This window comes from Periophthalmus magnuspinnatus, chromosome 13 (assembly GCF_009829125.3).
Source record: "Periophthalmus magnuspinnatus isolate fPerMag1 chromosome 13, fPerMag1.2.pri, whole genome shotgun sequence".
Taxonomy (NCBI): Eukaryota; Metazoa; Chordata; class Actinopteri; order Gobiiformes; family Gobiidae; genus Periophthalmus; species Periophthalmus magnuspinnatus.
Genome location: NC_047138.1, coordinates 6,420,509 through 6,433,340, shown reverse-complemented (window position 1 = coordinate 6,433,340; position 12,832 = coordinate 6,420,509). Strand labels below are relative to the sequence as shown.

At 38.6% G+C, this 12,832-nt stretch overlaps 3 protein-coding genes across 3 annotated transcripts; 1 reads left to right on the top strand and 2 right to left on the bottom strand.

Annotated features, from left to right (window-relative positions):
* Positions 1 to 585: 585 nt before the first annotated feature.
* Positions 586 to 3,615, top strand: LOC117380561 (claudin-3-like). The gene is made up of 2 exons (XM_055226270.1): positions 586 to 1,250; positions 2,512 to 3,615. The coding sequence occupies exons 1-2, from the start codon at positions 763 to 765 to the stop codon at positions 3,158 to 3,160; spliced, it is 1,137 nt and encodes a 378-aa protein (XP_055082245.1). The 5' UTR covers positions 586 to 762; the 3' UTR covers positions 3,161 to 3,615.
* A 1,648-nt stretch (positions 3,616 to 5,263) lies between these two features.
* LOC117380266 (THAP domain-containing protein 5-like) lies at positions 5,264 to 7,793 on the bottom strand. Its single transcript, XM_033977047.2, has 5 exons — positions 7,543 to 7,793; positions 7,074 to 7,248; positions 6,292 to 6,938; positions 5,803 to 5,989; positions 5,264 to 5,711 (listed from the first exon to the last, which is right to left on the bottom strand). The coding sequence occupies exons 1-5, from the start codon at positions 7,605 to 7,607 to the stop codon at positions 5,598 to 5,600; spliced, it is 1,188 nt and encodes a 395-aa protein (XP_033832938.1). The 5' UTR covers positions 7,608 to 7,793; the 3' UTR covers positions 5,264 to 5,597.
* A 150-nt stretch (positions 7,794 to 7,943) lies between these two features.
* Positions 7,944 to 12,561, bottom strand: ppp5c (protein phosphatase 5, catalytic subunit). The gene is made up of 13 exons (XM_033976463.2): positions 12,414 to 12,561; positions 11,364 to 11,605; positions 10,968 to 11,115; positions 10,742 to 10,863; positions 10,579 to 10,644; positions 10,393 to 10,491; positions 10,194 to 10,299; positions 9,966 to 10,108; positions 9,607 to 9,694; positions 9,484 to 9,524; positions 9,215 to 9,393; positions 9,064 to 9,145; positions 7,944 to 8,920 (listed from the first exon to the last, which is right to left on the bottom strand). Exons 1-13 carry the CDS (start codon positions 12,508 to 12,510, stop codon positions 8,858 to 8,860), a joined length of 1,476 nt encoding a protein of 491 aa, XP_033832354.1. The 5' UTR covers positions 12,511 to 12,561; the 3' UTR covers positions 7,944 to 8,857.
* Positions 12,562 to 12,832: the final 271 nt, after the last annotated feature.

The following is a 12,832-nucleotide window of genomic DNA, read 5'->3' as shown; positions in this document are numbered from 1 at the left end:
ATAGAGAGAAATAGGTTTGTACATATCTATATTTTTAAAATCCAATCTTCTCAGTTTTAGTGTTGTTGTTTTTTTAAACTAAAATGCAGATGAAAACTTCACACATGAGTTTCTTGGTTTCTTGAGAAATGTACGTAGGAGGAGAGGGAGTATACTCTATGCTTATTAGAAGAACAGCACACTGACTAAAGTAGCAAATTAACTTTATTAGGAGTTTTACAATATTTCAGCATTAGAACTGCATACAAAATAGCAAAACTCACATTCTGCATGAATTAAAATAGGATTTTTTTCCAATTGCATAAACTTATATTTTCTAAACTGTAATTTTTGAGAGTTCAACTTAATTAAAACTTGATTTTCACCTCTTAACGTTTGTGATTATTACAGATATAGGGCTAGCCTACAGATGTCTTTTACTGTTTCCTTTCTTTTCAATCATTCACTATTCTTTGTGCGGTACGTTAGGTTTTAACCAACACTGACCTCAGATACTGCCTCCCTGTTTGTTCTTCTTTCACCCAAACAGGTGTGTGAGCTACCAGGGCTCAAGCAAGATCAATCATTAAACCAGTGTCGCTAACATGCCTAACATGATGGCCAAATCAGCTTCAACAGAAGATAATTTGAAGTCATCCTGGCCAATAACCAAGCGACTCCACCCTCAGCTTTGTGGTAAACGACTGCTTATATTAGCTGGAGATAGTACAATAATCAGGAAATGCCATACAAGCTCTCCAAAGGACAACATTGGTCTTCATCATGCCTTCTGCTGGACTTGAGATTCTTGGCGTTACCCTGGCTGTTTTCGGCTGGATCTCTGCCATTGTCTCTTGTGCTTTACCCATGTGGAGGGTATCCGCATTCATCGGGGTGAACATAGTGACTGCTCAGATCACATGGGAGGGTATCTGGATGAACTGTGTGGTTCAGAGCACTGGTCAGATGCAGTGCAAAGTCCATGACTCCATGTTGGCTTTGAGTGGGGACCTCCAGGCTGCCCGTGCCCTCACTATCATCGCCATACTTCTGGGCATTGTAGGTGTGATGGTGTCTATAATGGGGGCCAAGTGCACTAACTGCGTGGACGAAGAGGCGTCTAAAGCTAGAGTGATGATAGCAGCAGGAGCTTGCTTCATCATAGCCTCTCTGATGGAGCTGATTCCAGTGTCTTGGTCGGCACATACAATCATCATGGAGTTCTATAACCCAGTGATACCTGAGGCGCAGAAGAGGGAGATAGGAGCAGCGCTGTATTTGGGATGGGGTGCCACTGCCTTCCTGCTGATTGGTGGGATCATCCTGTGCTCCAGCTGCCCACCACAGACTGAAAAGAGGTACGGGCCTCCGTCCAAAGTAGTGTACTCTCAAACACGGTCAGTGGCCCCGAGTTATCCTGAAAGGAGAGACTATGTGTGATTAAAAGGGGCTTGGTAACATTAGACTGCAATGAACACAAAGAGGAAAAAGAAGAGAAAATATTTTGTACTCTATACTCTAGTTTAGACTTTTTTTTCTTAAAACCATTGTATTTATGCTTTTTTTGTTCTTGCTGTCAATATTTTTACAGAAAAAACTGTGCAACATACGCTTTTATTTTGTGTCTTCAGAAGTATTTGTTTTTATAGCATCAGTGTTTCTCAAGTTAACAAATGTTAGATTTAGGATTGACTTTTTCAATAAATTTGTACAGAAAACTGTATTTTTTGTCAATTTATGTTCTGGTAAATACAGAAATATTTAGCTAGTTGTTTTTTAGATAAAATATTAACAAGTGCTCTGAAAGTACATTCCTCATTGCTTCATTGGTGCCATTAGGCTGACAACGGGAAGTCCCAGTACATGCATGTTTCACTTGGCTGTCTCCCATATGCTCAGTCTGATCTGAGAAGAACCACTACTTTGTGTGCTCGGCCACAACACTAAACAATGGGTCTGTTTCATGGAGCAGGGAGACTGGGTTATCAGCTCGAGGTCACTGAGTGCTGAGGGGGAGGTGTCTTGAGAGATGGCCTCATCCTTCCAAATATTCAAGGGCATTCTGCAGACAAACCAACTCATTAAATACCATCAAAGGCAGTACTCCTGGTGAGTGAAAGTCAAAACAGTTTCTATTAAAACTAAACTTACTTAGTCCTTTCCTGTGACCCACATCTCTGGGGATGACCACAATGACATGCGCTATAGATCATTTAGGTTACATTTAAAACACAATGAGACAGTTATAATCAGTGTTGGCACCTAAATACAGGTGTAAAACACTGGGTGCCTTCATCACCGTTGATCTGTCAAAGGCCTCTTTGTGGACAGGCTTATTATGAGAGTAGCCTGTAAACTGATAGTTGTCTTCACAACTCGGTAGGGCCTTCCTCCCTGAGCTGAAGTCAGCTGCTGTGGGCTCCTCCTCTGCACCTGCCCTGCCTTATAAACGGTGGATACTGTGGTCCAGGCAACATCCCTCTCACAGGTGTCAAGCTGATTTAGGACTACAAGAGGAAGATTGCTGTCCAGGATGTCAATAGGTCTGGAGCTGATTGGCATTTCTTTGTGCATTTTGGGATGGATTATTGCCATTGTTGCTTGTGCTCTTCCCATGTGGAGGGTTACTGCCTTCATTGGCAGTAACATAGTGACAGCGCAGATCATATGGGAGGGTCTGTGGATGAACTGTGTGGTCCAAAGCACAGGACAGATGCAGTGTAAGGTGCACGACTCCTTGCTGGCATTGTCTCAGGACCTGCAGGCTGCCCGGGCGCTCACGGTGATCTCAATCCTCCTGGCCATCTTAGCTGTGCTCATTGCCATTGCTGGAGCCAAATGTACCAACTGCATTGATGACGAGGCATCCAAGGCCAAAGTTATGATTATTTCTGGAGTGTTTTTCATTGTCTCAGGTGTCATGCAGCTCATCCCAGTGTGCTGGTCAGCTAACACCATCATCAGGGACTTCTACAACCCTCTACTGACGGATGCTCAGAGAAGAGAGCTAGGAGCTGCGCTGTATATTGGGTGGGCAGCAGCTGCACTCCTAATCCTGGGAGGGGGACTCCTCTGCTGCTCTTGCCCACCACGAGAGACCAGATACAACCCGTCCCGTATGGCCTACTCGATACCTCGGTCCGCAGGGGGAGCAGCTTTAGGAAGGAAAGACTATGTGTAAAATGGAACACATACAAAAGACACTGTTTAAATGTGATCTCTGATTGAAAATTAACAAAGACTCCACTCTGAAGGATGATAATGTCCAAACTTTCTTGTTCTGTATTTATGAAAAAATTTTCCTTGATAAAAATAGTAACAAATGACACAAGCCTGAACATGTGTTTTTGTGATAAGGTCATGCACTAATTTTAAATACCATCAGTTACTTTTATATTTGGTTGCCAGTAAATATTTTTACATCAAATTGCATTTTTGGATAATGTTTAGATGGAACAAATTCAATATTTCTGTTTGCATCTTGTAAATACTGTTAAGGAATATCTTTAAAGGTCATTGTAGACAATAGCAGCCCCAGAGCTTTGTGTTCCCTCAAGAAGGGAAGGCGCTCCTGTGTGCATGTATTTGTTGTAAACATTTTTTGTCTTTTTTAATAAATGTCTTTTTGTCACAAAAGTGTTTTGTATCTTTGTCCATCCCACAAATTACATGTTTTACCTGGAAGGGCGTACTCATGCAATGGTCAGTCACTAAAATGACGCGTGTGCAATGCACCCAGCACCTTTGAAAGATTATCCTGTCACCTAACGCCAGGTGCCACCTGACCGCAGGCTCACAATTTAACCACATCTGCTCCCACCAATTAGCCACAGGATCGGTTACAGCACAGGTGTGAGTCATCAGTGTCTTACAGGAAGTATTAGTTATGCTTGGCTTATAGATTATTCATTTCATTATATTTTAAATATCACATCTCTAGATACAAAATATATAGTGAAGTTTCAATTGGATGACTGAATCTGATTGCATAAAGTATGTGCCATGGGTAAAATAGTCTTTCCATGGTCTTGCCAACATTGTGTTTGTAGATACTTTTCTTTTTACCAGGGGTGAAAGAAAATGTAACCAGTAAAACGTTTACTTTGTAACATCACTGTTGTTACTGTTATCGTTTGAAACTGCTCTTGCACACTCAGAAAGGTTTTGGGCATAAACAAACTTTCTAAAGTCCTTGTTCTCAGACAGGCATGATGGAGCATGGTCCCACTGATCTGCATTTTCCTGTGGTTGTTCCAATGATTGGTTAAACAACCCTAAGGCAGTCTGGCCTTTGTTAAACTACTGACCATTTTACATATAGGCTATGCATTAATATGTTATGATATCCAATAACGTGCTACTAAGATGCATGATATGTAAAATGTCGCATTCATGTATAAAAATATTAGATCGGTCCAAATTTCTAATCATGGTCTGATAGCGCTGACAAATGGTGATCATGTGACCGAAACTTGGGATTGTGAGGGGTCTGCAGATTGGTTGCCTGAATCAGAGAGGGGGGCTGGATCCCACCACACAGACTACAGGCTGTGGTGCGAACAGATACTTGCTCAGCATTCCTGCTTGAAAAATCTGAAGGGCCAGAGATGGTGAGGGAGACTTTGTGCGGTTTATGGACATCAGTGCCACGGAGAAAATTGCCATTTGGCTTAGATTTTGCTTCTGGTATCCTACTTCATAATCAAGTGTAGACCTACTGTTTTTGTAAGATAAATTTATATAGATCTCTATCGCTAGTAGTCCTACAGCTATAAATTCACTTTTAGACTACCATCTTGTGGTATCAGGGGTAGGCCTAAGACGTAGGCCTATACAACAGTACAAGATGGTATCCTTTGTCAGGTGGAATCTCAGCATGAAAATAATGGTATGGTCCTACGGTACCGTCAAGTTTCGTTAAACACTAGAGGTCCACACTGACCCTTCTTTAACACAGCCACCTTGTGTCCATATTCGGAAATGTCGTTTACAGTAGCTACTTGTTGCACCCATACAGCTAGTGCCTCTAAGTCATTTTCCATTTGCCATGCAACGTGCTATAGGGCTACAAAAAAATAAAAAAATAATAAAAAATAAAACATAGTACTTTCTATTAAGTTTTGTTATTAAAGCTTTAAAATGCATTTTGCTGTATGATAATTTTACAGGCTCTGCTGCATCATGTGTGAATGTCACCTCCACCCGAACTATAATTTTATATATATACATATATAATCACACAGAACAGAAGACACAGATAGAGTTTACTTTAAAGGTGTATTATGCTTAAATTCATGGTAGCTTTTATTTTCTCATTATATAATTAGCAGTAGGTCAGTATTGCATGTTCATATTATTTAGTCAAACGTCTTGCACACACAGCAGTCAGGGAATGTCATGTCTATGTTGGTTGTGTTTTGTTAATTATTGGTTTTATAAATCAAGCAAATAAGTACTGGCTGGTCTTTTATTTTCACATACATTTGAATTTAACCAAAACATAAAATGTACCAAAATAGCCATTGCACTTAATTTTATGAAGTTAAAGAAAATAAAAAAAATCTAGAAGCATTTGTTAATCTTGTTTGGATTTTGGCACAGTAGAAAACAGAGTGGTCTCAAAGCTTTTCATTTAGAAGGTTTGTGCAGAAATACTCAGGATTTTCCTCTTCATAGATGATGGTCACAATCTGTTCAGGATCTGTAATAGTTACATCTGCTTGGAAGTAGGCCTAAAACAAGCATATACTTTAGGTAAGTTTATGTGATATGACTCTATTATGGCATTCAAAGCTTTTGACTGTCATAATTATTCATGTTTACCCTCTCGAGACGCTGCAACCGCTCCTCATATAGAAGCTTGCTCTGCCTCAGCTGACCCACGGTCCTCTCCAGTTCCTCCAATTTCTCCAGATGTGTGCAGTGACGCTGCTGCAGGAGCTTCATTTTTCTCTGCAACTCTACCACAGTAGCCTGCAGCTGCTCCTTGCTCACACTGTTTTTATGGTAACTGTTAAAATTTAGAAATATTATTTTATTGACAATATACAAGATATACCAATTAGGCAAACCATTATGACCAATTACTGAGGCCAATATGTTGCCACTGTAATGTATTCTGCATTTTAAACCCTTTCCATAAGAACCACAACTTCAGAATTGGAGTTTAACATCTCATCTGCTTCTAATAAATTTGCTTTAACCAACAGAATATATTGGTAATGAACTTCTCTCACTAATGTTATGCTAGATAGTTGAAAATATATTATTTAGACGGTATAATCTGTATTTTATTATTTAAGTTTTACTGACCAGTGCTCCACTTGTTGGTGTTCAAAGCTGCAACTATCCAACCTGACGTCATCCTCCTCTTCCTCCTCCTCCAAGTCAGGACTCTTTACAACCTTTGAACTCTGAGTGTACTTAGACACTATTGGCACAGTCGAGGCAATAGGCTGAGAGCTTAAAGCTGGTGACAGAACAGTTTCTGGTATAAATGTCAAGTGTGGAAGTGTGGAAATTAGATTGGGTATGATCTCAAAGTAGGCAACGTCAGCAGTTTGATCAACTTCATAAACTTTAGAAAAATCCACTATGGCGCAGGTTATATCCTCCATTCCCTCTCTGTGTTCATCTGTTACTCCAGAAGTGGTCAAGCCATGTGCATCTTCTTGATTTTCAGATAGGAGTACCATTTCGTTGCAGTCTCCAACTATACTAAAATCTTCAATTTTATGTAATGACGTTGGTTGGTCTTTGAATGCCAGCGGATTCATTTCTGTCTGAGAAGAGTCTTGATCTTCATAGATCTGTGCCAAATCACTGAAATCCAATTGTAGACCGCTTTCAACTTGCTCATCAGCAGTCTCAGTGACACATCTCAGCGTCTTTATGCTTTGATTATTGTTTGTCCAACGCCACTTAGCCTGTCTTTCACTTTTCCTCTGCAACTTTACTTTCTACGACAAAAGAAAACAATAGTTATTTTTTTTTGTATTCAAGACTGTACAAGGAGCCTACTGGGTTGAATGCCAAATACATTTTTTATTTTTATTTTTTTGTAACAGGAAACAAGCATCGATCCAGGCATTTACCTGGAATAGTGTAGGTACCGCCGTGTTCTTCAGGTAGCGAACACCCCAGCAAACTTTAAAATTTGAAGGTGCAAAATGTTTATGGCAAATGTACTGATGTCGAGAGGGTGTCCAGTTGTTTTTACCCATATTCCTCAGCCACAGATGAAGTCGTTCAGGGTCATGAAGAGGAAACCTAACAACAAATTTAAGGCTGTCAACTATTAAGTTACATTTTGTTAACCTATACACTGATCTCATGCTACTCATTTGGAAATATCTTCTGTAATGTCTACCCATAACTTTTCTATTAGTAAATAAGGTCAAATATGATCATTTTTAAAAAAGCGTTTGGACATAATATACCACAAATACAAGTTATGTAATATATATCTATGCTTCCCTTGATATCGTAAAGGAGACACTAAGCCAATCGTAGGCTTCGTATGTTGCTCAAGAGGAAAAGAAGAAAAGTTAGTAGCCTACTTACTTATAGAAGTTCTTTTTATTGCCAGGCGTTGTCTTGCAGTGTGGTACCGAACAGTTTTTAGGCATGTCGGATAACTCTAGATAAAGTTAAGAGTCTGGGACAAATCTTTCTCAACAAGGTGAAACCATGGGTGAAACTCGTGCTGTGTTGTCAAATAGCGGCGCATAGTTGACGTAATACAATCAGCTGTTCATAGTAGTGACGTCACATCCGTGCGACGTGCCGAGCAAAACAAAACGACGTCACGTGTACTAAAAGCTAAAAAACTTATCAATGCGCTAAAAAGCAGTCTGAATAGTAATTGTATATTTTGGCTATATAAAAGTTAAATGAAATATTACCACTTTTCTCATAAATGGTTGATACGAAAACAGATCTACAACAAATAAAGGCTGCGTCTCTAAAATCTCTAGACGTATTTTTTATTCAATAATTTTCCCGAAACATTACACAGAATCTTTAAATGATACAGTATATATATATACACATACACAACAGTGTATATTAATCTAAAAAGAGGGCCAATGGACAATACAGCTGTGCGTTTCAAGACAGGGTTGCATTTTGGACGTTTGTGTACTGACAAAATCCACATGTGAGCTAAATAACCAGTAATCAAACATGTATTGTTGGCTGGATTGCCATCAGTGTTTGCTAGACTAAAACTAGTTTACAGAATAGACTGTGCGGGAGCTGCCTGGTGAGTGGCACAATTATGTATAATGATGGAATTATGAAGAGCAGCAGTACCTTCCCAATGAGGAAACAATGCAGCAGTGCAAATCATTACCAGCTACAAAGCTCACCCAGTAACACCATTAATGGCGGACAGCACCTCAAGTGGAACCATTTTGACTGACTTGTAGAGTATCTTCAAACATGATAATAAATGCTAACAGCAAAATAAGTCACATACTGTAGGATGGTTTGTATTTGAACACAAGTGGCATGCTGCTTGCTCTTAACCATATTTAAACAGTCTGGAATTAGTATTCTAGGCTTCAGCCACCCCTGCTAAAACCAAACAATCATTTTCAACTCAGATCTTTGGTACATGACGGCTGGTTCATTTACCTACTAATGGACATGAGCAACAGGAGATCTTTTTTTTATTATTTCCGGTTGTAACCAATAATATAAAAGAACATACCAACTGAGCTGGGCTAAGAGATTGCTTCCCTATGAATCACTATTTGTGCATACATCTAGTATCCATTCAGCAGAAACAGGTATCTCATAGTCCCAGCTAGAACAACAGTATTTCTGGGCACTGGAGGGAGTGAAGTGGCTGGGATGGTTGATAACGGAAGGAGAACTACATCATCCCCAACTGCATTAATGTGTTAGCGTATGCCATGGGCTTGACATTCGGATGAGGCTGTAAGGAAATCATTTGTGAAAGTTAGTACATTGAACTAAATGCATAATATATAATATAAAAGGATGTCTATAATACAAATCACACGCAAATAGACCTGAATACAATGAATGAGTAAGAAGTAAAAACAAAAGGACACGAACCACAGCAGTGAACTGGTGAAATTCTGGCTTCAGATCAGATCCCCTGAGATGAATATAAGCTCCTTTGTTTCCCATCTGATCACTGGAAAACACAAAGGAATTGCTTAGGTATGCAGTCCAGTCAACACATTGAGAAAATGTTTTTACCCACCAGTAGTTGGGTGCTGAAAACACGGTGATGCACTTTCCTGAGTGAGTGACTTCGTAGCCCTCAGCCTTCACTTCATGACTACGGACAATGTAGTCCAACTTGTTTTGTTCCAGGAAGCGCTCAGTTACATCTGGTCCAAACTGACAGCTGACTCCCCGTTTACTGATTGACCGGCCATTCTACACAAACCACAAGTAAGAGTGCAAAAATATTTTCATTAAAAATACATCAAAATCCTATTCCTATAATGTTGACTTTGGGATTTGTACCTGTGGTTGTGGGTCGGACCAAAGGAGGTCACACATGGGTCCTGTGGGAGAATGTAATAATAATAATACAATCTTGTTTTCTGTACTAACAACCTAAAAACTAATAACTGTCCCAACAGTTACCTGAATCTGGAGGCTGTCTGTTTCTGTCAATTTTCCTTATATTTTCCAATGTTACCCCATCTTCACTGAAGAGTCCTCCGTGCATTACCTACAAAAATTTTAAGTATATTAGTACAATATTAAGTTGTTATTTTGCTGTATACAAATTAGTATCAAAGTCTTCATGGTTTTTCTCATAATTTCAAAAAGTATTGACAAATTTTGTTGTGGCGTTTTTCAGGGGAAAAAAAAGGTACAAATGTATATTTCCAAGGAAAACTAACCCAATAATAAAATGCCCATTTCAAACACCTCACAAGAAGGTAATACATAAAATAATAATTATAATAATAGGGAGACATCTGAATCCTGGTGCTTACCAATACTTTGTTGTTGATGCACTGTGCAAGAGGCAGCCATTGGAAGACCTCACTAAACAGCTGAAACATCTGGGCTGTGTACTTGGCTTTGACCTCGCCTTCAAAACCATACATTTGGTTCATGTTGTCTGTCTCATGGTTACCTACAGGGCAAAATAGTTTTTAATGTTAAGTTTGTTCATTGTCTCCTTATGTAGAATAATATGGAAACAAGACAACAGCTCTCACCTCTCAGCAAGTGGAAGTTGTCAGGATAGAGGAGCTTAAAGCCAAAAAGTGTTAAAATGACTTCCAATGAAAAAGATCCGCGATCTACAAAGTCACCATTGAACAGCTGCAGTTTGTGGTTAAGGCACAAGTTTGATTTTTTCGTTTATGCACAGCACTATATCTAGACACAATACAAAGACCATACTAAAAAGGATACGTATGGGTTGGTCTCTGAAGGCAAACCATTCAGTGTGAAGATGTTGAGAAGATCATAGTATTGCCCATGGGTGTCACCACAAATGGTTATTTTATCGGACTGTGAAGATGTACATGAAATAATAGCATGAATACATGTTTCGGTATAAGGTCAATACAAGAAAATATCACTTTTAATTAAAGTTACCTCTTTTAATGTGATTTCAACAAGACTTGGTAGCTTTGACAAAACATCTTTGACTTGCACCAAAATCTGAAACAGTGTTTTTAACTTAGTAGGGGTAGGAGGGAGCAAGATTATACAATATTATAGGAAAAAGTTCAATAAATAATGAAAACTACAATCTTACCTGATATGCACACTTTCTATGGAGTTTCTTCTGATCTTTGAACCATTCCATCATCTCTTTCATGAACGTCAAAGTGACTTTTCCATCTTCAAGTTTGGGACCCACATAGTCATCCTCAATAGCTGCAACAGCAACATGCATTTTCAAGTTAATAACAGATGTTTTACTGTATTACAATAATTTCAGACATGCATATGAATACAATGACAGTTACATTACAACTTACTCATATTTTCAATATCCAGAGAATCAACCACTGATTTTTTGGTCTCGTCACTGGCAATGGCTCTTTCAAATGCCTTTTGGTTTACAATTTTTTTACATTCCTGGTACTTCATTCTTGCATCTTTGTCATTTGGTCGGACTCTCACAACCTTACAAGGAGAATATTAGTCAACTGCTACTGATAGTTAATAACAACAGAATACAAGTTCTACACAAAAATATTCAATTAAACAACTTACCTAATTTTCTATTATTTTCTATTGTAATAAAAGGACATTTCACTAAGTTTAATAGTTTTTAAACAATTACATTTTTACTTTAAAGGTTATTGTTATGTAAAATGGCAATCAGTCCAAATGTCAGTTGAAAGGACTAGTCTGTTCTAGTCTGTTCTTACCGTTTCATAGTCTTTGAGTGCAGCCTTGAACTTTCCTAGGGCCATGTTGGACGTGGCACGCCTGTAGTATCCCTTTATATAGTTTTTGTCTATCTCCAGGGCCTTTGTGGCATCGGCCAAGGCATAGCCATAGCACTCTGTGCGTAGGTATGCCAAACTTCGATTGCTGTAGTAGATGGCATTGGATGGATTGAGCTCCAAAGCCTCTGTGTAATACTTGATAGCATTTTCATAGTCTTTCTCTGTAAAAATGAAATGAAAATTTTAATACACAATTAAAAAAACAAAGAATCTCTGGATAACAGGTTGACAAAACCACACTTAAAACAGTTTATATTCTGGCCTTGGGTTTATTGACACTTTGTCATGGTCTGAATACATTATGTTATAGTGCATAATTAATTAACTAACTTATTAGTTAACAAGTGAAAATTATTGTTAGAAATACCTATACTTGTATTTATATTAACAAATTATAATACTATGGTTAAATGCAATGAAAACATGTCTGTATCTTTACTTCCTGAATGGATTTAAATAATATGAAATATCACACATATATTAAGGCCTGGTTTTATTGTCGCCTACATTTAAAGTTAATCGTTTGCTCTCTTCATATCATCACTAATCTAAGTTGATGCTCCTCAAAGTGACAGCAACATGGACAAAACCAGGAAACAAGAGGCAACAAAACGCTGGGTTGGATGGAAATACGACACAGCACAAACTGACCCAAGGGTAAAATATGTGATTATCTCGCGATTTTAAATCTATTGTAAATGTCTTAGCAGACAGTTATACTAAGGCGTGACAGCATGTGCTGATGCTCCATGATGAAGCAGACATGCCGCTAATCGGCGTTAGCTTAAGCCGGGCACCGCTCACTTCACAGACTGAATGAATAAGGTGCGCGGCTAGCACGCTGTAGCTTAGCTATTCATCAGCCTATGTCTCCAGCTGTAATAATAAACCATCATTCTTAATTGCACCACCTTGGTTAGTTACAAAAGCCTGACATGAAACAGTGTAGTGTCAAAGAAGTATTATTACCTTTGAAGTACTTATTCGCCTTCTCCTTGAGTAGCTCAGCATCATTACTTCCCTCCGCCATCTTCTTGTCACTACAGTTTTTCGATGTGCCCACCATTGACCAAATTGTCGCAAAACGTCGTAAACTCAGTTTTCTTCAGCACCATTCAGCACCTCAAGATGTTAAATTATCTCGTCATTCTTGATTCATCCTATGCCTAAGATAAGTACAATAACCTGCAGTTATAGAGAAGACGAGTGATTTGCTGCTGCTGTAGTCTGGAGGAGTTTCTGGTCGTAAGTAAAGAAATTTAGATCATTTAGGCACATGAAGGAATACATGAATTCAATATAAAACTTATATGTAAAAAAAAAAAAAAAAAAGGATCCATATAAATGCTTGGGAAACTTATTATAATTTCAAAGCAAAATTTAGAGTG